Source organism: Atheta coriaria, unplaced genomic scaffold (genome assembly GCF_025399875.1).
Source record: "Atheta coriaria isolate IRGN ID8LTWV9N9 unplaced genomic scaffold, Caltech_Dcor_3.1 hic_scaffold_8_pilon, whole genome shotgun sequence".
Classification (NCBI taxonomy): Eukaryota; Metazoa; Arthropoda; class Insecta; order Coleoptera; family Staphylinidae; genus Dalotia; species Dalotia coriaria.
This window is the reverse complement of record NW_027045450.1, coordinates 3,333,395-3,360,602: the sequence shown is the minus strand read 5'-3', so window position 1 is coordinate 3,360,602 and position 27,208 is coordinate 3,333,395. Positions and strand designations below refer to the sequence as shown.

The following is a 27,208-nucleotide window of genomic DNA, read 5'->3' as shown; positions in this document are numbered from 1 at the left end:
GCAATTATAATATAAACCCCCTGCGGGCGCGATCGATTTACACGAACTCGTTGTGATCGCGCTAAACGACTTTTCTTGTAATTACCGGTTCGGGCGCGTGTCATTTTTTAATCCGCCAACAAGGCCACCGCTCGCTCGCATTAATGTCATTAAGCACATATTTACGAGTTAATTAGGTAAATACGCGCGCGGATGGCGCAGGATACGCCGAAAATCGTCCAATTCAACATAATCTTGTGTCGCGCTATTTTTTGTTTGTGCGTCGAAAAGTTTTGAATTCGTTTCGAACCGCGACCGGTTCTACGGAGCGCGCAAAAACAGCGTGAGAAATCGTCAATAATGTTGAGTAGGTCTGGAACTCGTAAAAAAATCCAGCGTCTCGCCCAATTCACACTCACACTACGAACGCACGCAAAAACTACTTAACCTGCGATTACCGTTAGTTAACGTGTAACCAAATATTATGTCGTTCTGGGCGCAGACGATGCTAATGTGCGCATTGTTATGACACAATAGAGATGTTTACACTGCTTGCATTAAACAAGCAGCGCGTGTGTGCATTTGTTTGTTTGTTTACGCGTTTGTTTGGTTGCATACCGCGTGCGTGTGTGTGTGTGAGTGTGCGGAGAGGAAAGAATTAACATTCTTTAATGTTTAATGGCTTGAGAAATGCAAAATATTTGCCTGATTTACATCGGTGACGTCTCTGTGTTTGCTTGGCGGATGTGTAAATCTTGGAAAATTAAAACAATCCTCAAACGCGCTTAACACACACACAAGACCAGACGCCATTTTGAACTTAACGACACAAAAGAATAAAAAATTGTTCCCAAAGTGTTTTCAAACAATTAGCACTTACACTTGGGTTTTTCATTGCATTAACATAAAAAATCATCGCAGCGTGTACAAAAAAATGTAAACATTTTACGTGTCTCAACTTTTATTTACCAATGTGATTACCATTTTGAAAATAATCGTTATGGAGGAGTGGGAAGAGTCCCGAAATGTGCTGTGTGTGTGCGTGTAAACAATTAAAAACTAATTGAATCGTCGATTGACGAATATTTGCACAGAAAGTTTCGCGCAGCGCGCGCGTTGTGATTCATGCGCTTAGTTGCGCGCCGCTGTCGGTCAAGAGCACACGCTCCACGTAAGTTCTCCAATAAAAGTGCCCTCTGCATCTCGCCACCGCGAAAAATCACCGTCGATGAGCAAATCCCTTCGACTTCGGATCAAATCGTGCGGGCGAACATCTTGGATGGACGATCGAAAACCCGACTAGCGGATAGCTGGCAAAGATGGCGCTGTACTCACTCATACCGTAAGTCACACTCTGTTTGGTTATGTTACTTGACCACAACCTGCGCGCGTGTAACTAGGACGGTGGCGATGGTGCCGACAATAGCACGTAATGACGAATTCAAGGCTTTCGGCTCATGGACCACCTATTTCGACGCAATTTGCGGCCGCCGACTTCGCTAAAGGGCGTAATAGCATATAATGGCCGTGTAATGGACGCCTCCGTTGCGCGTCAATTACCGGCCGCGAAACGGATTAGAAGCGCGTCGCAACGCGAGCCGATAACACCGCCGCACACCATCATATCGCTCATTCAAACAAAACACTTGATCAAAACAAAAGAAAAAAAGCAAATATAATACAAAACACTTAATATTTTTGTTTTTCGTCGCGTTCTTTGTGAATTTTGTTTTCGTGCAAATTATAATGTGCATTCATGGATTTACCTGCGCGTGACAATGTTGCCCGCTAGCTGCGCCACCACGACGAGTTTCAAGTCTACTGTGAAGAACAAAAAAGTCTGCAGATGACCACAATGTAAGTACGCCAATGGTACGCGCGCGCGGCATTCACCAGCGCCCTCTACTTGATCGTAACTGAAACTATAACTTTACTTAACACCGTTATTTGTTTCAAATGTTTACCAAGTTTCTAGCAGTGTAATAAATATTAAAAACGTAACACATGTTGTAAACGATGTAATTAATATCACCTGTTTGGTGTTGGGTGGCATAATAACTGCGCTTCAAGTTGATGACGTATTATGACGTAGTCGCCGCCATTTGGCTTACTTTTAACTGGAGCAAGTCGGCGGAAATTCGCGATTATCTTCAATAACTCAATGAGACGCGCGGTAATTCGCCCGCGGCGAAGTGAATTTAGAGGTGTCCTTCTGGCCACATATGAATAAATGCGTTTTATTTGAGCGCTTTGAGGGTTTATGCAAGTTTCGCGAGTGTTTGAAGGATTTTGGCGCGCTTGGCGTACAGATGGCGTTCGCACGACGCCGACGATCAATATGCGTCGGGTGCGAGCGATGCGACCGGCGACCGCACGCGCCAGTCGTGCACACGATGTAGTCGGGCGAGCATCCTCCACGCACCACGCGCCGGCTCCCACTGGCTCGCGTCGCGACGTCCGGAACACACTCGGCGAGAGAGCCATATTTATAACAATCGAACACGTGCGTCCATTATCTTGCCAAAAGTTCTACTTGCATTTAATTTCTATTTGTGCTTGACATGGTGGTTTATTTAAATAATTTTTCGCCTGTTTGTGCCTTGCAGCAAAGAAAGCTATGGATCTAAAGTCATGGAGAGCCACAATCCACTCATCAAATGCGGCGAGCCGGTGCGTGTCGTCGCGCTCGCCGTGCCGGAGGAGATGGACGTGGACGCCTTCGACGACGCGGCGGTCGTCTGCACTGACATGGAACTAACGCTGGTGACGCCGACCTCGGGCGCACCGCCGACCATCATCAATGGATGTCATCAGCAGGGCGAGGAGAATGGCCGGCTGCCGGATGTGGTCGTCGAGGCAAAGCTGCCGATTGACGGCGATGATGCTAGCGATGAGGATGGTGCCAATCTCGGGGAAACTTACTTTTCAATTGCCATTCAGGTCTTTATTCCGTTTCTTATCGCCGGCTTTGGTATGGTTTTCGCTGGGTTGGTGTTCGACAAAATTCAGGTATTTGTTAATTTGGTTGCCTAACTCTGTGCAATATTACACAAGATTACATCAAAGTTGATAAAACGTCACCACATTTTTTCCATGAAAAATTCCGTTAAAAATGTTGTTTGGCGTTGTTGAATGGTTGAATGATCGCGGTTTTTTGTTAGCAAGGGCAAAAAACAGGTTTCGCGTTGTCTGCGACCGCTCTTGTCTGTCGACCCTTCACACTCGACCGGTTAAATTACAGAGAATCCACGCATGTTGTTGCTGTTGATTTACGCGCGGATTTGATTACAACCTTGAGATATTTTATTACATGCCGACACATTTAACGAGCAACAAAATATAGCCTGCACATGAAAAACAGCCGAAAAGTTTGGTTAATGTAGTCTCCAATATATTAATGACAATGAAGTTGCCTACATTTCTACAATTAATTTATTTCTATAGCATTGGCCAGTGTTTGAAGAAATCACAGAACTGGTGATTCTCGTTCCGGCTCTGTTGGGGTTGAAGGGCAACTTGGAGATGACGCTGGCGTCCAGATTGTCTACGCAAGCCAACCTCGGGCATATGGACACAGCAAAGCAGCAGGCGTCGATGATTTTAGGCAATTTAGTTCTCATTCAAGTAAGTTATTAAATAAATGTGTAATCTTTCAAATAGTTGCGTAATACATGCAATGACGTCAATTATGAGCGTCACACAAAAAGTTGCGACAATTGTCTGCATATTTCTAAAGATAGCTTGTTTGATAAATCGATAAGGGCAAGCCGCAGGTGAAATGTCACGTTGCGCAGACATAGGGTGAGGGATAACATATAAATAAATCAGTGGATTCACTTTTATGGGATTGGTATCCATTGCAAATATTGGGAAACTTAAATATGGATGACGTTACCGCAACTGTTATTTCGTTACTAATTTATTTGTTTAATTAATTTAGTGTCAAGCGATCGTAGTGGGCTTCCTCGGCTCGGTGGTAGCTGTAGTGATGGGTGCGATCAAGAGCAATGAAGTGGAGTTAGATCATGCCTACCTTCTATGCGCCAGTAGTCTGGTGACGGTCTCCATCGCTAGCTTAGTTCTAGGCCTAATCACCGCTGCGGTAATCGTCTTATCACGGCATTGCCACATCAACCCCGACAACGTTGCCACGCCGATTGCGGCCAGCCTCGGCGACATTACCTCTCTTACACTGCTCTCCTGGGTGGCCACACACCTCTACGAGTCAATAGGTAAAAATAAATCTGAATGTACGCACATTTTACGTAAAAAATTGTACTGATGCCTAAAGTTACATATTGCAGGCACACATGATTGGTTAGCACCGCTTATCATAGCCGGATATATTCTGGCAATTCCACTCTGGATTTGGATCGCGAAGAAGAATCTACAAACGCGGGATGTATTATACAATGGGTGGACACCAGTGGTCGGCGCCATGTTGATCAGTAGCGTCGGAGGCTTGATTTTGGATTTTATGGTGTCTAGGTTTGAAGGGATAGCTGTCTTTCAACCAGTTATCAATGGTGTTGGTGGTAATTTGGTCGCGGTTCAAGCAAGTCGTATCTCGACAGCGTTACACAAACAAGCTGTCTTGGGCGTGTTAACACCAGACGGAAATGCGGAGGAAGACAGCGCGGAAACGGATCGGATGATTTTCATCTCGCCAGTGACGGGTTTCTGCGGAATGTCACCGCATGCAAGAACTACGCGGGTATTGATGTCGATGGTTTTGCCTGGGCATTTGATATTTATCTACACCATCGACTATATGAAGGCAGAGGATACCGAGCTGAGTAGCCTGTTTGTGATTGTTTACCTCTGTGCGGCGTCCATGCAGGTGGCGACTTTGTTATACGTCGCGCATATTATGATTCACTGGATGTGGAGCCGAAAGATCGATCCAGACAACTCCGCCATTCCGTATCTAACGTCCATGGGTGATTTGCTAGGAATATCACTGCTGGCGGTCGCGTTTCAGTTCTTGTACCTGGTCGGTGATCATGAAATCCCCGAGCCGGGTGATTAGGTGCTGACACCTATGCGCAAACAAACCTAACCTAGTTTAAACGTTTGATTTGTTACATTCTTGCTGTTTGCGCATGCGTGTCAGCTAGGAAACAAAACACATACCTCTGTGAAAAAAAAAACAAACTTCAAACATCATGTTCTCATTGTGATATATGTACTAGCATGATAATTATTAAGTTAACAGTAATTAAAAAAAAAACACATCACATGCAGTGTGGTGAGACGAATCATGCTGCTGAAGAAAGATAACATACCTAAGAAATATGACAATAGTACCTAGTTTTATGCCTTACATTTGACATTATTGCGCCGTGCGCCCTCCACACTTGCGGATCTGCCATTTGTTCGTCTTGCTGTGAAACAGTGTGCATGGCAGATCTCTTGTTGCTACTAACTAACTTAACATGCAAGGAATTAAATTGAACTCAATGAATTGAAACTGTACAACAGACTAAACTAAAATGGAACGTAAAAAATTCAATTATACATTAAGCCAAAACTCATTGTTGAAATTTGATGTTAGAAACATTCGGTTTGAGAACAGGAGAATATTGTAAAATTGAGGTTTAAAGTATGAAATGTTTTTTGGTTGTGCAGGCCGAAGCGTTGTGGAATTAATTGAACTAGAAGTTGAATTATTTTCGAATAAAACTAAAACAACAGTCGTTTGATCAATTAAGAACACCCTTTTCATACCACTTTTAGTTGGTCTTCTTTAATTTCACATATTGACTTAATTTAATTGGCACAAAAAAATTTTAAAGAAAGAAATTTTGTTATAAAAAAGGCAAAAGATTTCGCTCATTGACCTTGATATACCAATGCAAATACAATACAATACTACAATTTTCTACCTGGTGTCCCCCACTAGATGTTTACGTCGGCTGTCAATTCTCTTTCCTGCTTAGTCGGTCGTGCGCGGTGGTGTCGTGAGCACGTGTTTTGTTTGTAATTCTATCTGCATAGTTATTAATCGTGTTTCTTGAGATGTTAATATGATAGTGACATGGACGACAATGAATTTCAGCCCGTGTGGCTTACAGTTATTGAATTGTCGCTCATGGAATCGGATATTGAGTGATTTTGTTAACATTTGTGGCTGCCGGATACCGTCCCCTTGAATTGGTATTAATTCAAGTATCAATTCTTACTAATGTGAAATGTCTGTTGATAACGGAAGAACAGTGAGTGACATCAATGCAAATTAAAACTGACATATTCATTAATTTTAATATGTATTTGTTTTTACTTGTAGATGAATTTTTAACTGGGAGAGTTTTAATCTATTTGCATTGTCAGGACAATCCTGACGATGCTCTTACCGGCGAAACAATTGTTGATTCATCCAAGTAGAAATGGTGCACTACTGGTGCCTAGTGTGGCACTGGTGCATCCACCTTACTTAAAAAATGGGCAAGCGGGAGTGCTTGATAATTTATTTCCACGATTTTCGACAGTAAATATCTTCTAAACTAAAAGAGATAGCAACTAGAAAATTATATATAATATAATTAATTATATATATTATTATATATATTTATATATTATTATATAGTAAGTAATTTTATTAAAAAAAAAATGAATTTGCACCGAAACGCAATGAAATATAACTCTTTTTTTTACAGTATACGCCGTACTATGGAGTCCGATGAGTTCTGCATCGGTGCCCTGAATGGAAGTCACTTCTACCGCTACCCTCATACGGCACCCCAAATGCGAGTCACTTCTACCGCTACCTTCGTACGGTGCCCTAACTTTTAAGATTATCTCACAAATTGACAAAATTGCATTTTTATGTTCAAAGGACTAATTTTTGCTTGTTTTAGGGATTTTGCACCTGATTCTGACATCGTAGGAAGACCATTCTTGCATCATATTGTAAGTAATTAATTACTTTATCATTTTCCTAAATAACTTTTATGATTATTGTACAAATTGATCCCTAAAATTGCATTTTTATGTTCGAAGGACTAATTTTTGCTTGTTTTAGGGATTTTGCACCTGAGTCTGACATCGTAGAAGGACCATTCTTGCATCAGATTGTAAGAAATTAATTTCTGTATCATTTTCCTGAATAACTTTGGTGATTATCTCAAAAATTGACCCCCAAAATTGCATTTTTCTGTTCGAAGGACTAATTTTTGCTTGTTTTAGGGATTTTGCACCTGAGTCTGACATCGTAGAAGGACATTCTTGCATCAGATTGTAAGTAATTAATTTCTGTATCATTTTCCTGAATAACTTTGGTGATTATCTCAAAAATTGACCCCCAAAATTGCATTTTTCTGTTCGAAGGACTAATTTTTGCTTGTTTTAGGGATTTTGCACCTGAGTCTGACATCGTAGAAGGACATTCTTGCATCAGATTGTAAGTAATTAATTCCTTTATCATTTTACATAATAACTTTTATGATTATCACACAAATTGGCCCCCAAAATTGCATTTTTCTGTTCGAAGGACTAATTTTTGCTTGTTTTAGGGATTTTGCACCTGAGTCTGACATCGTAGAAGGACATTCTTGCATCAGATTGTAAGTAATTAATTTCTTTATCATTTTCCTGAATAACTTTGGTGATTATCTCAAAAATTCACCCCCAAAATTGCATTTTTCTGTTCGAAGGACTAATTTTTATTATTTTCTAATTTTTGCTTGTTTTAGGGATTTTGCACCTGAGTCTGACATCGTAGAAGGACCATTCTTGCATCAGATTGTAAGTAATTAATTCCTTTATCATTTTACATAATAACTTTTATGATTATCATACAAATTGGCCCCCAAAATTGCATTCTTCTGTTCGAAGGACTAATTTTTGCTTGTTTTAGGGATTTTGCACCTGAGTCTGACATCGTAGAAGGACCATTCTTGCATCAGATTGTTAGTATTAAATTATCTTAAATAACTTTTGTGATTATTATACAAATTGACTCCCAAAATTTATGCTTGTGCGTTTTCTTTAATAAAGAATATTTTTAAGTTTTTCTAATCAAAATTATTTCTGTTATTTCTACCTGATCACATATTTAACGATTCCTTAAACCATTTATTTCGAAAAGTGCATGCTAGTGCCATCTATCAATTAGAAACTACAACAACCGAAAGTTTTGAGCTTCGGGCCGTCGCCACCAGAGGCAGCACGTTACTAGTTACCGCGTAAACTTTATCAGCCTCCTCAACTTTCTGCGCTCCTAATATTCCATCTTTATTTTGTCGACTCTGGGAGGCAAAATGACACAAAATTTGGACTCGAAACAGTCGAAACTCAGGTTTTGGTATTCGGATCGCAGAAAGGGTGAGGAGGTAAGTAAATATAAGAGGCGGTAAATAGTAATGGCGGGTAAAATGAATGTTTAAAAATCAGTAAATTCGGTTTTCAAATTCTGAAGGATCTCGACAACTAAGAGGGCTAGGAAATTAAGAACTACATAATCTTGCTCCTTGAAAAATTCTCAACAAGGTGGCATCATTATTGAAAAATCATCAAAATAGCACAAAAAATTTTTAAAGAAAAGATTTTATTAAAAAAATGGCAAAAGATTTCTCTTTTTTATGGTCGAAATTAAAAGTTGGAATTTTTAAATTCTGTTTTCGAATTCTGATAGACAATTTAAATCTACGTCAATTATTTTCGTATTTTTTTTTGCTAGCATTAACTGTTTAGGCCCTATTTGCAATTTTATAGAAAAAATTGAAAATGTACCAAAACAAACTAAAATAATAAATATAATAACTGTCTATGTCCACTTTCTGCGTTCCTAGTACTACAGACTGATGAGCAGCAACATTTCAGCAAATTTCTCGACAAATTTTGTCGACAAATCCATTGAAATTGGTAACAAAATTCTTTTGAATATTAGGATCGCAGAAAGTGCAGTAGGTTGAATCTCTTGAATAGCGGCGTAGTTTAGTTGCTCGTGGATAGATGACACTAGTGATACCGTTTCGAAATTAATATTGATACAAATTGACTTTGAATTATTTCCCATATCTAACAGTGGCATTACCATTTATGTTTAGGATATTTATGGATTAATTAAAGGATTAACGATGTTGCGAGCGATGTTCTCGGTTCGGGACGAGTAAAAAATAAAAATTTATAGTTAAAAATATAAAACTACAATTTTATTTGAACATGTAGAATATATATACATCACAAACTCAATTTTTCAATATATACAGCATTTTTAAGAATACAAACATATAAACAGGGTAATATGATACAATTATAAAATGCTCTTTTTATATCTTTTAACAAAATACATAAAAATTATATCAATAATTGCTTCAAAATGTTGTAAATTCATTCCATCGTATTTGGAATCATCATCAACACCGGCAATCCAATCTTCTATTTCTTGGACACTATAAATCAGAATGAATTACAGAATAGTAAAATATAAAATATTATAAATTGCAAAAATATAACATACGTTCTGGGTATTTTAGTCCAGTTGACACATCCATCTTCAGTAAACAAAACATCATCCTCAATACGCACTCCACCAGTACCACGGAACCTCTCCAGTTGGTCCTTATTGATAAAATTCATCGTCCATCTCAGGATTAGCCAATGCTTCATTCAACAACTGGAAAATGTTCATGTAAATGAAATATACATATACATAAATTAAATTAATTATTCTTACAGGATCCATAAAGACTCCCATTCAAGGCAACGTACGAAGATAGCGGTAGAAGTGACTCCCATTCAAGGCACCGTACGAAGGTAGCGGTAGAAGTTACACCCATTTAGGGCACCGTAGAAGGGTAGCGTTATCGTTTACGTTAATGAAGAATTCATCGGACTCCATGGTACGGCGAATACTGTAAAAAAAAAAAATAAGTTAAAACAACTAGCATAAGTATGCATACAAAACACGAAAAGTATTACCATTTTTGATCAATAATGTACATTAAACGCGGCAATAGTAAATAACAACATGCGGCAAATGGCAACTGCATGAGAGGATGACAAGGGCAAACAAGGAAAATCTTCTAATTTTTCTCAATTTGTTCAAAAAACAGATTAAAAATTCTTAAACTAGGAAAAATTTTCTATGAAATAATATAACTAAATTAAAAAATTAAAAGATAAAATTTTAATTCATAAGAAAAAATGGGCAAGGGGTGGGAGACACACAACTTTCAATATAACTCGGGTCACGGAATTTTCACACAATAAATTTCAACACAGGAAGATACAGAATTAAATTCTGCATCTGGGAAAAATATTCCAGACATATTGTGACACCGCGATCGCGTGTTATATCAATAAAACTACAATTCCAAGCGCAACGAGTACTAGTGCGTATACACATTACTTTCAATATAACTCGCGTTACGGAATTTTCTACCAATAAATTTCGACACGGGAAGATACAGAATTTAATTCTGCATCTTGGAAAATTATTCCGAACTTATTGTGACACCGCGATCGCGTGTTATATTAAAAAAAACTACAAATTCAATACAGGGAGAAAAATATAATTGAATTATAAACTTACCAGTGTACAGCCTATCGGATTGCCAGGCACAAGGAATGCTGTAACAAAACGAAAAAAATAGTTAAAACAAATATATTTTATACATTTGAATTATGTAATTCACAATCAACAACACCACACTGCGGTTAATTTAGTAACCAAACACAATGCCGAGTGAAGAATGTTATCAAATCCACTATCACGTGACATGTAATATACATAACAAACGCAATCAGAAATCGGCATTTCCTAACTTAAACAAATTACTATAGTCGCAAAGTACAAATAAATCGTCGATTGATAACCGAGTATAACACAAATTTTGAATATTATAGTCCGAATAAACGATATAAGTCTCTCAAAACACGACTGTATTAACCGGCGACCCGCCCAAAACTGGCTGCAATCCACTTATACCTATGCATGCCGAAACTGCGTAAACAACGACGGGACAGTATATGATAAGAAAGCAAGACGTGTGCAAAGACGGTACGTCGAAGGCACGCGACCTTGTGGGCGAATTTGTAATAGGCACATTAAATCGCAGAGACTATTCTACGGCTTATTCTCTATAAGATAGGCTAGTTAAAGCGGAAATCTGAGAGATGAAATTTTAATTCTTAAGAAAAAATTGCCAAGGGGGGGTGCTTGATACTTTTTTTCGACGATTTTCAAAAATTCATATCTCTTAAACTAAAAGAGATAGCTACTAACGAATTATTGATTATGAAAGATTGGAAGATTCTCTATCAGATAAAAATATAAAACAATTACATTTCCTACAGTAAAAGGTCGAAAAACGCGACTAAAGTGCTAAAAAGTGACATTTTGCAATTTTTGCCCATTTTATTCAATCGCGAATATCTCGTAAACTAAAAGAGATAATTAAGATCTGATCGCAGCGTCTTAATCTACAGACCAATCTCTATCAGATAGGTTATTTAAAGTGGAAATCTGAGAGATGAAATTTTAAGTCTTAAGAAAAAATTGCCAAGGGGGGGTGCTTGATACTTTTTTTCGACGATTTTCAAAAATTCATATCTCTTAAACTAAAAGAGAGAGCTACCAACGAATTGTTGATTATGAAAGATTGGAAGATTGTCTATCAGATAAAAATATAAAACAATTACATTTCCTACAGTAAAAGGTCGAAAAACGCGACTAAAAGTGCTAAAAAGTGACATTTTGCAATTTTTGCCCATTTTATTCAATCGCGAATATCTCGTAAACTAAAAGAGATAAATAAGATCTGATCGCAGCGTCTTAATCTACGGACCAATCTCTATCAGATAGGATAGTTAAAGTGGAAATCTGAGAGATGAAATTTTAAGTCTTAAGAAAAAATTGCCAAGGGGGGGTGCTTGATACTTTTTTTCGACGATTTTCAAAAATTCATATCTCTTAAACTAAAAGAGATAGCTACCAACGAATTGTTGATTATGAAAGATTGGAAGATTCTCTATCAGATAAAAATATAAAATAATTATATTTCCTACAGTAAAGGTCGAAAACGCGACTAAAAGTGCTAAAAGTGACATTTTGCAATTTTGCCCATTTTATTCAATCGCGAATATCTCGTAAACTAAAAGAGATAATTAAGATCTGATCGCAGCGTCTTAATCTACGGACCAATCTCTATCAGATAGGATATTTAAAGTGGAAATCTGAGAGATGAAATTTTAAGTCTTAAGAAAAATTGCCAAGGGGGTGCTTGATACTTTTTTTCGACGATTTTCAAAAATTCATATCTCTTAAACTAAAAGAGATAGCTACCAACGAATTGTTGATTATGAAAGATTGGAAGATTGTCTATCAGATAAAAATATAAAACAATTACATTTCCTACAGTAAAAGGTCGAAAAAAGCGACTAAAAGTGCTAAAAAGTGACATTTTGCAATTTTTGCCCATTTTATTCAATCGCGAATATCTCGTAAACTAAAAGAGATAATTAAGATCTGATCGCAGCGTCTTAATCTACGGACCAATCTCTATCAGATAGGATAGTTAAAAGTGGAAATCTGAGAGATGAAATTTTAAGTCTTAAGAAAAATTGCCAAGGGGGTGCTTGATACTTTTTTCGACGATTTTCAAAAATTCATATCTCTTAAACTAAAAGAGAGAGCTACCAACGAATTGTTGATTATGAAAGATTGGAAGATTCTCTATCAGATAAAAATATAAAATAATTATATTTCCTACAGTAAAGGTCGAAAAACGCGACTAAAAGTGCTAAAAGTGACATTTTGCAATTTTTGCCCATTTTATTCAATCGCGAATATCTCGTAAACTAAAAGAGATAGCTGCCAACGAAAAGTTGATAATTCTCTATCAGATAAAAATATTAAATAATTATATTTCCTACAGTAAAAGGTCGAAAAAGGCGACTAAAAGTGCTAAAAGTGACATTTTGCAATTTTTGCCCATTTTATTCAATCGCGAATATCTCGTAAACTAAAAGAGATAAATAAGATCTGATCGCAGCGTCTTAATCTACGGACCAATCTCTATCAGATACGATAGTTAAAGTGGAAATCTGAGAGATGAAATTTTAAGTCTTAAGAAAAATTGCCAAGGGGGTGCTTGATACTTTTTTCGACGATTTTCTAAAAGTGAAAATTCATATCTCTTAAACTAAAAGAGATAGCTACCAACGAATTGGTTAAAACCGAAATCTAAGAGATGAAATTTCAAGTCTTAAGAAAAATTGCCAAGGGGTGCTTGATACTTTTTTCGACGATTTTCAAAAATTCATATCTCTTAAACTAAAAGAGATAGCTACCAACGAATTGTTGATTATGAAAGATTGGAAGATTCTCTATCAGATAAAAATATAAAAAACAATTACATTTCCTACAGTAAAAGGTCGAAAAACGCGACTAAAAGTGCTAAAAAGTGACATTTTGCAATTTTTGCCCATTTTATTCAATCGCGAATATCTCGTAAACTAAAAGAGATAGCTACCAACGAATTGTTGATTATGAAAGACTGGAAAATTCTCTATCAGATAAAAATATTAAATAATTATATTTCCTACAGTAAAAGGTCGAAAAAGGCGACTAAATGTGCTAAAAGTGACATTTTGCAATTTTGCCCATTTTATTCAATCGCGAATATCTCGTAAACTAAAAGAGATAAATAAGGTCTGATCGCAGCATCTTAATCTACGGACCAATCTCTACCAGATACGATGGTTAAACCTGAAATCTAAGAGATGAAATTTTAAGACTTAAGAAAAAAATGCCAAGGGGGTGCTTGATACTTTTTCTCGACGATTTTCAAAAATTCATATCTCTTAAACTAAAAGAGATAGCTACCAACGAATTGTTGATTATGAAAGATTGGAAGATTGTCTATCAGATAAAATATATAACAATTACATTTCCTACAGTAAAGGTCGAAAACGCGACTAAAAGTGCTCAAAAAGTGACATTTTGCAATTTTTGCCCATTTTATACAATCGCGAATATCTCGTAAACTAAAAGAGATAAATGTTGACCCCCTCTCATCGGCCCTGCCGGTAGGTAGCACGTGATAAATAGAAAACTTGTTTACATGCAGCAAATGTAAATTTGACCGGAAAATATAATTGAATAATAGACTTACCAGTGTATAGCTTATCGGACTGCCAGGCACAACGAGTGCTGTAACTAAACGAAAACATAAATTAAAATAAAATTATTTCAAACAATTGAATTATGGTATAAGAAACAATCAACACAAAATAAACAATCTGTGGTGTTTAGTTAAAAAATACTTACACGAGCCTGATGGATCTTTCTTAATAATGAGAATCAACATGGGCGTCGATATATAATTTAGTAACCGACACCAAACACAACGTCGAGTGAAGTATGTTATCAATTCCACTATCACGTGACTTGTAATATACATAACAAACGCGATCAAAAACCGGCATTTCCGAACATTAAACAAATTACTATAGTCGCAAAATACAAATAAATAGTCGTAATAAATAGTTTCATTCATATCTCTTAAACTAAAAGAGATAGCTACCAACATATAGTTGATTATGATAGATTGAATAAAAATATAAAATAATTATATTTCCTACAGGCGGTGGAGCGCGGCGAAAAAAACACATAAATGCAAAGTAATGACCGACGCAGAACATAAAACGAAATATATACAGTAGAGTCCGGTTATAATGACATCGAAGGGAATTGATAAACACGTCATAATAAGCGGACGTCATACAAAGCGTTTTGTGAAATGAAATCCCTTTTTATGTAAATATGTACATATTCATACATATTAAATCAAAATCAAAATTGCACGTAATCAGCACATTATAACACATACAAGTGTATTTTTACTTCAAGTAATCTGTAATTTTTTCTGCTTTTGTTTTTCATTTAATTAATTTTCTTGTGATTTTCGAAGCCTCTTCGGTTTCAAAACATTTGAATTGAACGATTGCTTAATGCGGTTCTTGTTTTTTAAAAAGCATTGAGATTGTCGAATGACCCACGCCAAATTCGGATTAATGGAAAATACGGATTAAGTCGTGGTCAAGGTACTGCTGTCCGAATGCTTATATTTATTATTTAAGCATTTGGTCTTTCCGATAGTAAATACATAAAAGAAATGTAGCAATAAATATAAAAGTTCGCCACGTGTCGAACGTCGTCGGGTATCAACGAACATTACCGGAGGTGTAAAGAATCATGTTGGTCAATATAACCGGACATAATCTGTTAAAAATGGGTCATAATAAGCGACATGTCACTGTAAGCGAAGTCATTATATCCGACTTTTTTATACAGAATTTTATATGAAAACCAAACTTGGTAGTGTAGGTACGTCATAATAACCGGTTGGTCAATGTAAGCGGAGTCATAATAAACGGATTCTACTGTAATTGAATTATAAACTTACTAATGCAGAACTCATCAAACTCCAAAGCACGGCAAATACTGTTAATATAAAAAAGAAAATATAAGGAATATTATATGCACACAGCGGAGAAAACAAACAATCTGTGCTGTTTAGTTACAAAAGAAAAACACTAAGAACAGCACGATGGGTCATCTAAATGATGAATAAATCAACATGGCCGCGATACACTTACGCGCAAATAATAAATAACTGTACTAAAGTTACTAAAGTCAAGTAAAAATAAATTGTCGATTGATGATCGATTGTAATACGAATTGTAAAGTAGAAGTCCGGATAATGGATAAGAGTCGCACAAAATACGTCTGAATCAACCAGAAACCGGCACGAAACTGGTCGCAAACCGCATAAGCCACGACGAGGCAGTTTATGATAAGAAAGCAAGAGGTGCGCAAGGCCGGCGCGTCGATGGCACGCAACCATGTGCGCGAATTGCATTTGGCACTTTACCTGGGTTCAAAACAAAACTAAGCTGCAGCAACATGCGGCATAGGGTGCTAGCAACGACGACAAATAGCAATGCGATAAGAAAGTGTATATTGTGTTCAAACAAACCCAATTCTTGTGTCGAAGGTTTACGCTTGCTGATATATATAGAATTAAACAATACAAGTTTATTTTACAATGTTTAGTCCATGCTATTGCCATCTATAAATGATACACTAGTTTCAATTAGTAAAAGTAATAAAAAATTAAAATTCGATTTGCGTAATTCTGATTTCTTATGCTAAGAGATTGCCAGATTTTAAATCAAATATTTAAGTGATTTTTAATTTGAACATGCATCGTTTCTCGTTTAGCAGGTAACACATTAGTCCGAAATCATCTGCTGATAATAAAAATATTTTAGGATTAATATAAAATTGTTAGTTATATTCATGAAAGAATTAAATAATATTTGCTTAAATTTACGATGCTAATATAATAAACAGCAACGGTGTGTTTTGATTCACCGAAATATAGATTCGATACCTGCAGGTAAACGAACTTATCTCTTGCGCGAAATCGCGTGATCCACACGGACACGGTGTGCACTCACTACCACCAACAAGCAATATTTAATGCAAAACCGTACATCGTAGCGACATCTAACCTTTGAAAATATTTATCAACATCAAAACACATTTATCAAATATGCAAGAAGGTTGATATTGCAATGAAATTGAAAACAATGAAAATCATACCCGAAGCAAACCAGTATTTAATAAATGATTGATTTAATTTTGCGTACAATAAACAATAAACATATCAGGTAGTGCTAAGTTGTTTCGTTTACGTGCATGCGTGTGTGTTTGTGTGAAAAACAGTTAATCGCTCACTCGTCATTTACCAATAATTAGAATTAATGGCACTAAATCTAAGCTATACAAGAATCGGATAAAAACATATAGCAAAAATTATTCCAAACTTATTGTGACACCGCGATCGCAAGATATATAAAAAACTACAATTCCAAGCGCAACGTGTACTAGTGTGTATACACACAACTTTCATTATAACTCGCGTTACGGAATTTTCATGCAATAAGTTTCAATGCACGGAGATACAGAATTAAATTCTGCATCTGGGAAAACTATTCCGAACTGATTGTGACACTGCGTTCGCGTGTTATATTAAAAACTGCAATTTCAATACAGGGAGAAAAATATAATTGAATTAAACTTACCAATGTACATCGGACTGCCAGGCACAACGAGTGCTGTAACTAAACGAAAACATAAATTAAAACAAAAATATTTCATACATTTGAATTATGGTATAATTAACAATCAACACAAAATAAACAATCTGTGCTGTTTAGTTAAAAAATACTTACACGAGCCTGATGGATTATAATTTAGTAACCGACACCGAACACAACGCCGAGTGAAGAATGTTATCAAATCCACTATCACGTGACTTGTAATATACACAAGAAACGCGATCAAAAACCGGCATTTCCGAACATTAAACAAATTACTATAGTCGCAAAGTAGAAATAAATAGTCGATTGATAACCGAGTATAACACAAATTTTGAATATTATAGTCCGAATAAACGATATAAGTCTCTCAAAACATGACTGTATTAACCAGCGACCGGCATTAAATTGCCTGCAATCCACCGATAGTGCATGCCGAAACTGCGTAAACAACGACGGCACAGTATATGATAAGAAAGCAAGAGGTGCGCGTTGATCGCATGCGACCTTGTACGCGAATTTGAAGAAGGCCCAATACCTGTGATCTAAACTAAACTAGACTTTGCTGCATGCAGCAAGTTGATGCGGCGCTAGGAGACAGCACGCGGGACACATGCGTTAAAAACGTTGTTTACACCGAATCGCAGATAACAGCATTGTATACAAAACTATTCTCGTGCCCACTTTTGTCGATAAATATAAAAATAAGCCGTATAACTCGATTTTATGATTTTTAGTGCATCCTAGTGCCATCTATGAATGCGAAAAATACTAGTCTTACAATTAATTAACATGTAGAGTGTCTCTTAAACTATAACATTAGAAATTTACTTTATTTAATTAACTTTAGAAATTCATCAAATGTGTATTTGTTTACAAGATACAGTAAATATAATTTTAAATTTAATTGCTTAGTAAATCCTTCAATTTCTGGATCTTCTTGGTCAATGAGTCACCTTGAAAGCAATTTATTAATTAAAAATTTTGCAATTAATCATAATATATTTACTTACATTTACGTAAATATTTCAGTAGTTGATCCGTATCATTCAGACGCTTTGAAGACGTTTTCTTAGCAAGTTGATCATGAGCTGTAACAATTTCCTTCATATACTTCTGTAGTTCACTTCCATATTTTACATTCTTAGTTTCTTTTACGTTATCTACTTCATGAGCTACTATTTTCTTCTTTTCTATATTATCTTCTGGTTTACCAACTCTATTTTGATATGGAAGCTTCCTTTTTCCTAAATTTCTGTTTGGATCATTAATTGTCTTGTTTTCATCAATAACAGTCAGTCGTTTTACATTTTCGGGAATGACTTTGTGTATAGTCTTACTGAACAATATCTGTTTCATGGGCGCACCTGCGGGGGTTGGTGTTTGAACCATCGTAGATTGAATTTGCATTTTGGTATTTACAGCGCCTGATGTTGAGGGTTCGTTAAGTGTGGAGGAAAATTGGGAATCCTGAGATTTGCGAATAAATTCATCGTACGTTGTGTTGATACTTGTTTCTTTTATGGATGAAGTATGAACATTTTCGATGTCGGCTTGTACTTCGATCCGTTGTGGAATAAATTCTTCAGAAGAATCAGAGGAAGCTTCAAATTCCATGTTTTTCTACTTGAATCAGAATTTTTACTAGAATTAACGTTGAATTGCCACGTGCTTTTTGTTTGTCATATGTGTGAATGTTTTTTTTTGTTTTCCTGGTCTTAAACAATTGAATACGAAGGTTGCCTACATCAAAATAAAATTTAGCATTCGACAATTTTTTGTTAATAATCAAATTTTATCACGTATAAAATAATACGTTAATATAAAAATAATTTCTTTCATATAGAGTAAATTTAGTTGATTTTGGTTGCTTTCCATTAATGTATTACAAATAATTTGGGACAAGTGCAGTGTGAATGCCCCTTCTTGGAAGTATGGCCGACGCTGCTTGTATCAGCGGTGCTTCTGTGCGATGGCTTCGTCCGCACGTTCTCCCGAATTTCCCATAAAAATGCGCCGATTTATAATACTCACCTGGTGCATCTAAAGTGACGACTTCTTGTGCAACTTGTCCAAAAAGGTCACTTCGATTCGTGCGATTATTTCGGTGCAATTCGTGATAAAGCGCCGCGCTGTGAACGAAGAGGTTGTCTTGCGTTTCACCCTGCATCCCGGTCCATGGATTGATGCATCATCACCAAAACTATGATAATGGAAAGGAGAATTAAGCTGAAAACGCTCAACAATCACATCACCTGCAAGATTTGCAGAGGATATCTGATTGATGCTACCACTGTCACTGAATGTTTACACACCTGTAAGTTGTGTCAAAATTCATTTTCTACTGTTTTTGGAGATAATCTATGCTCATGTATAATTCCAGTTTGCAAGAGTTGTTTGGTAAAGCATTTGGAAGAGAATAACACTTGTCCAACATGCAACATTGTGATACACCAATCACACCCACTGCAATACATCAGCTTTGATCGGACTATGCAAGATATTGTCTATAAACTGGTGCCCGAACTGCAAAAAAGTAGGTTTTAATCTTCGAAACCATTACCAATTACACCAAAACATATTATTTTTATCTTCAGATGAAATTACAAGAGAAAGAGAATTTTACAAAGCCAGAGGACTGCCATGTCCAAAGGATATTCCTCTTAATATCGCCGACATGGAGGAAGAGAAGTCGGCGGCGGATGTTCACGCAGAGGCTGACTACCACCGACAAGATGAGCAAGTTAATGTGTGCCTGGAATGTATTAGCAATAACTTAAAGACGTTGAAGAGGAGATTTATTCGGTGTTCGGCGCAAGCGACGATTCTACACTTGAAGAAGTTCGTCGCTAAAAAAGTATTAAACGGGATGGAAAAATATAGAGATGTGAGTATGCACATCTTCTTCATTTAATTCATTTTAATCCTTACTGTTATTTTTAGATTGATATATTGTGCAATGATGAACTCCTGGGAAAAGACCACACGCTCAAATTTGTCTACGTGACACGATGGCGGTTTCAGAACCCTCCGCTGACTCTACAATATCGTCCACGCATCGATTTGTAAAACATTGAAGAAGTCGTGCAGTTACAACCTAAAAGACACAAACACTTACCGCTCGGTATGTGAGATATTAAACAATATGTGAGAGTGTGAAGTTGCAGTGATTTTAATCTACAAAAAGTGTTGGGAGCCATCGAGAGGCCGCAAACTTCACATTTGGTGCAATTTCGATTTGGGAATTGAGTGTTAATGCTTTCAGGGGATTACAAACAGAAAAAAGTTCAAATTTTATAAATGCATTGGGTTTATCAGTTCAAATAAAATCTATAGATTTTCGATATTTTAGTAGAGAAAAAAGAAGCTAAAAATGAACGACGTTTATAAATGAATGCATCTGATTCATCGCTGAAATGTATATATTTTGTATTAAGACAAACAAGACTTTTATTCAAACTTCCTCTCTTGAAACTGTAGACTTAGATGTTACAAAAAAATATTTAAATTTAAGATTATGTTACTGTTGCTAGTGTTACGCTGGTTAAAATTTAGTCTTCGATCCATTGGAAAGGCTCTGGCGGTTCGGGTTCTTTCTCGTCATCGGCCTTCGGGCCAAACGCAGCGACGGGCTCTACGAGCTCCTCTTCGCCGGGTTTGAGGTTTCTCACCATTACGATGCCACCGATGGACACGTCCTTCATGGGCACGTACTGGCTACCTTCGGCTACACTGATGACTTTAAGTTGTTGGCGCATCACACGCGCAGGATTGCTGAGGTTTTCGAAAGTGGGCTCGGGTTCCTTCTTCTTTTCGTCAGGCTTATCAGACTTTTCAGCTTTATCGGACTTATCATCCGCTTTCTTTTCGGTCTTTTTATCGTCTTTGTCTTCCTTAGCCTTTTCTTTCTCCTTATCGTCCTTCTTGTCTTTTTCCTTTTCTTTATCATCATCCACTTCCATCTTCTCATCCTTATGCTGCTTCTTGTCATGATCTCTACGACGCTGTTTAGCCGCGATTGACAGTACAGCGGTGGTGACTTTCTCGCGCTCTTCGCGTTTCTTTTCTTCCAGTGGAGCTGGATAAGCATAGAGTGAAGGCTTAGCACTTGACTTGATATCTAGCTTAGGCATTTTAAGTTGAGCGTTCAAAGCAATCAGGCAGGTTGGTGTGAACGCCAGTGCCAAACAATGCGCCAGCGGGAACCAATACCAGTACTGGGTGAAGACCAACGCTCCAACCACTGCCAACATGTTAGTGTGACCAGTTCTAGATTGCAGACTCAAAGTGACATTCCTGCCACCAGCATCAATAATTCCCTGAGCCAGAATCGCTCCAAACTTCGCCATTACATCTTCATGCTTATTCGTAATAACCTGCGCATAGGACTGCCTGAAGAACGTCACTTTGGGGCAGGTAGCTTCCGTCTGCTGGATTAGAATCATAGCAGATGCAATCAAAGCGCCTTGACGCACGAAGTTCACTGGATCGAACATGACCATCGGTTCGAGAAGAGCAATTGCTTCCCGTAGGCCGGTACCAGCACAAGCGATACCCAATGCCATTGCAGCGCCATACCTCACATGAGGATTATAACTCTCCGCCAACAGGGAGACCACAGATGGACATTGCTCGGGTGTTCTAAACAACAAAAATCCGAGCGCGGTCACAGCCGCACGCCTCACATCATCGTTCACGTCACTCACAGCGACATGCAACAACTTCCTGATGGCCTGGTTGTGACCAGTTCCACAGTACGCCATCGCAAGCGTATACATACCAGACCTTCTAAGAATTGGATCCTTAGCGCTGGTTAATTGCGTAATCAATGGATCCGCTTCCTCCAAGCGTCCGTACATCGTGAAAGCAATACCGACAGCTAAACCACGGAGGATTTTCTCGTGTTGAGACTCCTGAGCATACCCAACCATATCTTCAATAGACATGGCGTTCTTGGAGCCCAACATTACCATTCCCATGGCAATACCAGCGGCTTCCCCAGTGGCGGCATCATCTTGATACAGATTAAATTTAAGTTGTTCATAAACATCCTGTCGGTGGGTTCCCATAGCAGCTAAACCTAATCCCAAGCAACCACCATGCCGCACCATCTCATTCTGAGCATCTTTTAGTTGCCCCAGGAGGTAGTCAGTGATATTAGCACCGTGGTTAGCATGAATCAACCCCAGTGCATACAAACCACCACCTTCAGAGTATCCGGAACTAGGTCCTACCTCTTTTGGAAGATAGCTTTGCATCAAAGTCAACGCCTCTTGTTCGTGACCCCGATGAATAACTCCCAGTGATGCAGTTGCCGTCAATTTCGCCCAGTTGGTCGCTCGCGCTAACCATTCGAGATTATCACGCAGGAATTGATCGGATGTTGTTCCAGAGTGCATGAAACCATTTGCAATCACAGTTGCAGTGTGGCAAATCGATACACGAATGGCTTCTTTCGTTTGTTTCAGAATCAACAGATCAGCGTGATTGGACCTGATCAAAAACTGAAGGTGTAATTCAATGCTCACCTCACCAGAGAGTATACTGTGTAGTTTTTCCACCCTAAGCTGGTGATCTTTTTCGGCGGGGGTGAGGGACTCTATGGTTTTCTCTTCAGTGGCTGCAGGTGCTGTGGTCGTGGTTTTGTCCTCTTCAGATTCGGTCTCCATGGTAGTGGGAGCTTCCCCTTCGGCAACGGGCGTTTTCGGCTTCAGTTTGTTTTCTAACAAGGACGGAATCGGGACTGTTGCGCGCAAAGCCTCTAATACATTGCCCAAAAACTGCTGAGTGGCCGATTCGTACAAATCAAACGCAATTTGATACGCCATCAACTGACTCTCCTCTTGGCCCTGCGCCAACTTGTCAAGAATACTAGCCACGGCAAGCGGGTCTTCCAAGAAGATCAAACATTGACACATGTTGACATAGTCAGGGGTAGTTAAACCTTTGTAGAGGCTTACCAAAGTCATCAAGACGGTGTTACGGAAGCCACGGTTTTGAATCAAGCTCATTGCAACTTGAAACGCATAGACCAACATACCTGCAATGTCATCACTCTGTGTGATTGCAGCTTCAAAGATATCCATCCGGCGGGTTTCCAGAGCGAGACCAACTGCCTGACGGAATTGACCATCGTCAAGACACCGCTGGAACATACGATTGACAATCGCCTCCAGGCGTGGGTCAATTTGACTACCGCCAATGCGAGCTTGTGTATAGAAATCAATGCATTTTGCAATGATGGTTTCCACATACTCAGACCTAGAGTTCACATCAAACAAGTCTCCAGCACCCAATGCATAGGTTAAGGAGTCTTCAAATGAACCTAGATGATAGTATACCTTACTTGCCACCAATGCAGCTAATTCATGCTGGTTGAAGAGTTTGTCTTCGTGCAAAATCTCGATCTTTTCTATGGCGTCGCTAATCTCAGGCCAGAATTCATCCACAATGTTGTCCAGCTTCTTAAGGGCGAAGACCTTCATCTCAGGGCGCGGTTCTTCCAGCAGGGAGATTATCCCGGCCGCGGAAGTGATATTCATCTTGACTGGCTAGCACTTAACGCTGTTTTTAGTGAAAACTTCTGGGTTTTGAATGCTCGAGATGGGTGACGATGCTAAACAGTTGTTCTGACGTTAACCTAACTTAAATTTGCAATTCACTCTCCGGCACTGGAAAATATAGATAAAATGGATGCGGTAACGCACCTTTTTTCGTCGCGTATCCAGTCATATGAGTTAAAATGACTATATATGATCTTCTATACAGAGTGCGACAAAAATCATTAATTTCAATCAAATACTTGTCTTTATTTAAAAAAATAAAATCGCAATCACTTTTTCGACTTCGGCGCAAATTCTAATCCGCGAATATACTTCTTCGGTATCTTATACTTATCGATCAATAAATTATAAACAAATAGAATCTGATTGCCTTGAATCAAGATCTGATCGCTTTTCTTACCATTCGGTCGACTTATGCTCGTACTTGCAGCGACACCATGTTGGCACTCTTTCGCAAATTCCGACATTTTAATATGATACAACTCAAGATTGTCCACAATGGTAACCTTTTTATTACCGGAGCGAGTTTGCGTCGACATAATAATCATCGGTATTTTTCCCTTGTTCATTGTCTGCTCGTCAGCCGTGGAAATCTGGAAACATGATTTCATTGACGAAGTTACTTTGTCGAGGAGATCCTCCCATGTCACTGCAATCTCGTTCTGGCAGATGGCGCTCAACACGGCGTTATTCTCCACATTAACAAAACGCTTATTAAAAGTGTCTTGTAAATTGTGGTTTTTCACGTAGGTAGTGACGTAGTTCTTGATTTCAGACGTCGTCATCGTTTCACTTTTACTATAAAAAACGCAGGATATCATATAACTCAATTTTAAGAGTTAAATTTGCGGAAAAACTTACTGAACACCGAATTCTTTGAATAGAGGAAGTACCGCTTGAGTAACAGCGTAAGATTCAACAATGTTTCTTGTCTGGGAAGTATCTTCTGCTTGGGTGGATTTTCGTGGACGACTATCAAGATCCACATAGAAGGAAATAAATCTTTCATGTTCCTTATTGATGCCTTCAAGTGTCTCAACTCCTTTTTTCTTTTCCTTAATTGTTATCAATCCTTCCTAAAGATTAATAAAACATAATTTGAATATAAATACAACTACATTTCAGTATATTACCTTTTCCATAGCTTTAAGAAATTGTCCAACTTTTTTATGTGATGATTTTTTAACATCCAAAACTTTTCCTTCTGGACAAACTGGAATCATTTGTAATTTATAGAAAGATGAAGTTAACATAGGGATTTCCAGTGTTTTGCTGTATTTTATTGCAGTTAGGAAACATTTTTCTAGAAGAATATCCATTTGTTCCACTTCTGATAATCCATTTTCTTCAACAATTTCTTCATTGGTGTCGCTTTGTATATCAGTATCTACACTAGCGCCCTCTGTTGTTTCTACAGTCAAGTTTTCAATATCTTCAACATATAAATCAACACTTTTTATGGGTTCATCATTATTTTTAGCTGTAGAACCACCCAAAGGCGGAAATTCTTTATCATCAAGTTGCCTAGAAACTTCTGGTACCACATTTTCTAATCCTATTTTCTGATTAACACTATCCCCAGACTCAAAATCAACTGGACCAAGTTGTGGTAATGGCAAAACATTCATATCCTCCATGGAACACAATTTATCCCCATGACAATGATATACCAAAATGCATTTCCCACCTTGTGCTGTTCTCATTTGTGTTGATGACATTGCAATTGCACCAACAGCAACAGCAGCCTTGTTATTTACATTATTTACAATCCCAGGCTGCTTTTGCAAGAAATCCTGCTTTAGAGCTGGATTAACATAAACTCCAGGCATCATTAAATCAGCTCCCTGTAATACCTTGCCTATCACAAAGTCATTAGTTGTAAATATTATTCCAAGATTGGGATATTTCCAGAGGAGATAAACTGTTGGATAGAACAGATCATCAATTGAGAAGAGTATGGCTCTCTTTTGGACAGTGTAAACCATAACATGTTTGCTTGTGGCTGTGAGGACCTTTGACACAAAAGCTGTCTCCTTTTTAGGCAGGATTTCTTCCACATCTGTCTCAGTTAGCAGTGGAAACTTTTTTATGAGTAAGTCTTTTAAACTTTTTCTAAAAATAGTTACAATATTATATATGACTGTTATGAGAAGCATATACAAAGCTTACTTTTCTGAGCTTTTAATCTGCGTGTTGGATTTTACTTTGAATGGTTTTTTAAACATTTTTGGGAGCAAATTAAACGATAATGGTGATTTGTGCACTTATAATTTTGTGGTTATGTTAGGTGAAACGTACTGAGTGTTGAAACATTTCAACATAATATGTAATTATTTATCTTTAGCACCCTCGCGTTCCTCTTTGCATTTGATGACAATTTTTTGAAAGTTAGTAATGTAAAACGAACTTATTAAGCGTATAGGGCCCAAAGTTAAAGCTTGAACTATAACGTCAAAATAGCGCTGAAACGGAGTCATTCCAACGCACAATGTAGTCATCAGCCAGCTTTCAAATCCAACAGAACTGAAGAACTTTCCATTCTATAACAAAACAAAAATATGTACATTTAGTAAAATCTATTTTTTGATTACACACCAATGCATCATTTAAAAGTGCTTGCGCGACAACTTGTGGATCCACCAAACCCGCCGCTTCCGAAATAAGTTTAGTCTCTTTGGGTTTGGTTAAATTCTCAGTTTCAAAACCAGGTGTATCTGTATCTGGTGGTAGGGACAATGTAACTGAAACATTGTAACAGTCCAGCTCCATTTTCAATACTTCTGCCAACCCCCTCAAAGCAAACTTAGCACTGGCATAAATAGAATACCCATAAATTCCCATCAAACCTCCTTGTGAGCCTGTAATCACAACAATACCATCCTTTCTCTGCTTCATTCTTGGTACTAGAGCTTGCAGGGTATTTACTGTGGCAAAATAATTGATATCAAACAGATTCTTGATGTCGGCTTGGGTCATCTCTTCAAAAATGCCACAGGTTGCAAAGCCTGCACAGTTGACAAACATATAGATGGGTCTTTTATCATCAATTTCCTTGATTTTTGCATGGGTAGCATTTGTATCAGTGCAATCAAGACTGACGGTGACAAATTCCTGCTCATCTGAGGATCTTTCAGAGGATATTTCCAGAATAGCTGCGGATAGGCGTGTACTATTCCGGGCGATGATTGTTACGTGTGCGCCTTGTTGAGAGGCGAGAACTGCAAGCGATTTTCCAATGCCGCTGGAGCCTCCAGTGATGCAAATGTGTTTCCCACGAAGAGTTTTCTTTGGCGTGATTGAGTCTTTGTATAATTTTAAGAGAAATGTTACCAGTAAAACTGGTAAAAGCATTATAAACAGCATTTTCAGGTCGGACTTTTGAACTCACTTGGAATGTAAACAAATGTTTTGAGGAAACTAAAGTGTAAGGTTAAATTCGTCTATGATTTTCAGCTTTGAAACTACACAACATGAAACAAATCTAATAATTGATTTCAGTTTCAAACAGTATCCTTATATGTTGTGTTATCAGTGAATGCGAATTAATCAAAAGTTGT

The 27,208-nt window shown here is 37.7% G+C and overlaps 5 protein-coding genes and 3 long non-coding RNA genes across 12 annotated transcripts in view; 3 read left to right on the top strand and 5 right to left on the bottom strand.

The window, feature by feature from the left end:
- LOC135797016 (uncharacterized) overlaps positions 1 to 14,454 on the bottom strand; it is a 78,361-nt gene extending 63,907 nt beyond the window's left edge. Inside the window, exons 1-6 of one of the 2 annotated variants that reach the window (XR_010549425.1) lie at positions 14,252 to 14,454; positions 14,097 to 14,140; positions 10,514 to 10,551; positions 9,656 to 9,833; positions 9,440 to 9,595; positions 9,103 to 9,371 (exon numbers count right to left, since the gene is read on the bottom strand). This is a non-coding gene — a long non-coding RNA (uncharacterized lncRNA). Of the gene's footprint in view, positions 1 to 9,102; positions 9,372 to 9,439; positions 9,596 to 9,655; positions 9,834 to 10,513; positions 10,552 to 14,096; positions 14,141 to 14,251 lie in introns of those variants that run through there. The other variant, XR_010549426.1, reaches the window with a different exon arrangement.
- LOC135797006 (solute carrier family 41 member 1-like) lies at positions 750 to 5,672 on the top strand. Of its 4 annotated transcripts, none has more exons than XM_065309162.1 (5): positions 750 to 1,321; positions 2,586 to 2,988; positions 3,424 to 3,603; positions 3,920 to 4,229; positions 4,284 to 5,672. In XM_065309162.1, exons 1-5 carry the CDS (start codon positions 1,299 to 1,301, stop codon positions 5,006 to 5,008), a joined length of 1,641 nt encoding a protein of 546 aa, XP_065165234.1. In that variant the 5' UTR covers positions 750 to 1,298; the 3' UTR covers positions 5,009 to 5,672. The 4 variants fall into 4 exon arrangements, with proteins under 4 accessions (XP_065165234.1, XP_065165236.1, XP_065165235.1 ...); XM_065309164.1 differs by having other exon boundaries at positions 756 to 1,321; positions 3,920 to 4,211; XM_065309163.1 differs by lacking the exon at positions 750 to 1,321 and adding an exon at positions 1,553 to 1,836.
- LOC135797019 (uncharacterized) lies at positions 6,900 to 8,001 on the top strand. Its single transcript, XR_010549433.1, has 5 exons — positions 6,900 to 7,093; positions 7,165 to 7,215; positions 7,328 to 7,378; positions 7,491 to 7,541; positions 7,835 to 8,001. It is a non-coding gene; the product is annotated as an uncharacterized lncRNA (long non-coding RNA).
- Positions 14,455 to 17,894: 3,440 nt separating the features above from the next.
- Positions 17,895 to 18,820, bottom strand: LOC135797018 (uncharacterized). Its single transcript, XR_010549432.1, has 2 exons — positions 18,102 to 18,820; positions 17,895 to 18,044 (listed from the first exon to the last, which is right to left on the bottom strand). It is a non-coding gene; the product is annotated as an uncharacterized lncRNA (long non-coding RNA).
- Positions 18,821 to 18,847: 27 nt separating this feature from the next.
- LOC135797015 (polycomb group RING finger protein 3) lies at positions 18,848 to 20,533 on the top strand. The gene is made up of 4 exons (XM_065309179.1): positions 18,848 to 19,405; positions 19,472 to 19,624; positions 19,686 to 19,975; positions 20,032 to 20,533. Exons 1-4 carry the CDS (start codon positions 19,294 to 19,296, stop codon positions 20,155 to 20,157), a joined length of 681 nt encoding a protein of 226 aa, XP_065165251.1. The 5' UTR covers positions 18,848 to 19,293; the 3' UTR covers positions 20,158 to 20,533.
- Positions 20,493 to 23,747, bottom strand: Rpn2 (Regulatory particle non-ATPase 2). Its single transcript, XM_065309157.1, has one exon. It carries the CDS (start codon positions 23,628 to 23,630, stop codon positions 20,640 to 20,642), a length of 2,991 nt encoding a protein of 996 aa, XP_065165229.1. The 5' UTR covers positions 23,631 to 23,747; the 3' UTR covers positions 20,493 to 20,639.
- Positions 23,748 to 23,876: 129 nt separating this feature from the next.
- eIF2D (eukaryotic translation initiation factor 2D) lies at positions 23,877 to 25,955 on the bottom strand. The gene is made up of 4 exons (XM_065309158.1): positions 25,821 to 25,955; positions 24,785 to 25,763; positions 24,513 to 24,727; positions 23,877 to 24,449 (listed from the first exon to the last, which is right to left on the bottom strand). Exons 1-4 carry the CDS (start codon positions 25,874 to 25,876, stop codon positions 23,921 to 23,923), a joined length of 1,779 nt encoding a protein of 592 aa, XP_065165230.1. The 5' UTR covers positions 25,877 to 25,955; the 3' UTR covers positions 23,877 to 23,920.
- On the bottom strand, positions 25,903 to 27,169 carry Kdsr (3-ketodihydrosphingosine reductase). Its single transcript, XM_065309178.1, has 2 exons — positions 26,247 to 27,169; positions 25,903 to 26,191 (listed from the first exon to the last, which is right to left on the bottom strand). The coding sequence occupies exons 1-2, from the start codon at positions 27,012 to 27,014 to the stop codon at positions 25,982 to 25,984; spliced, it is 978 nt and encodes a 325-aa protein (XP_065165250.1). The 5' UTR covers positions 27,015 to 27,169; the 3' UTR covers positions 25,903 to 25,981.
- Between the last annotated feature and the right edge of the window lie 39 nt (positions 27,170 to 27,208).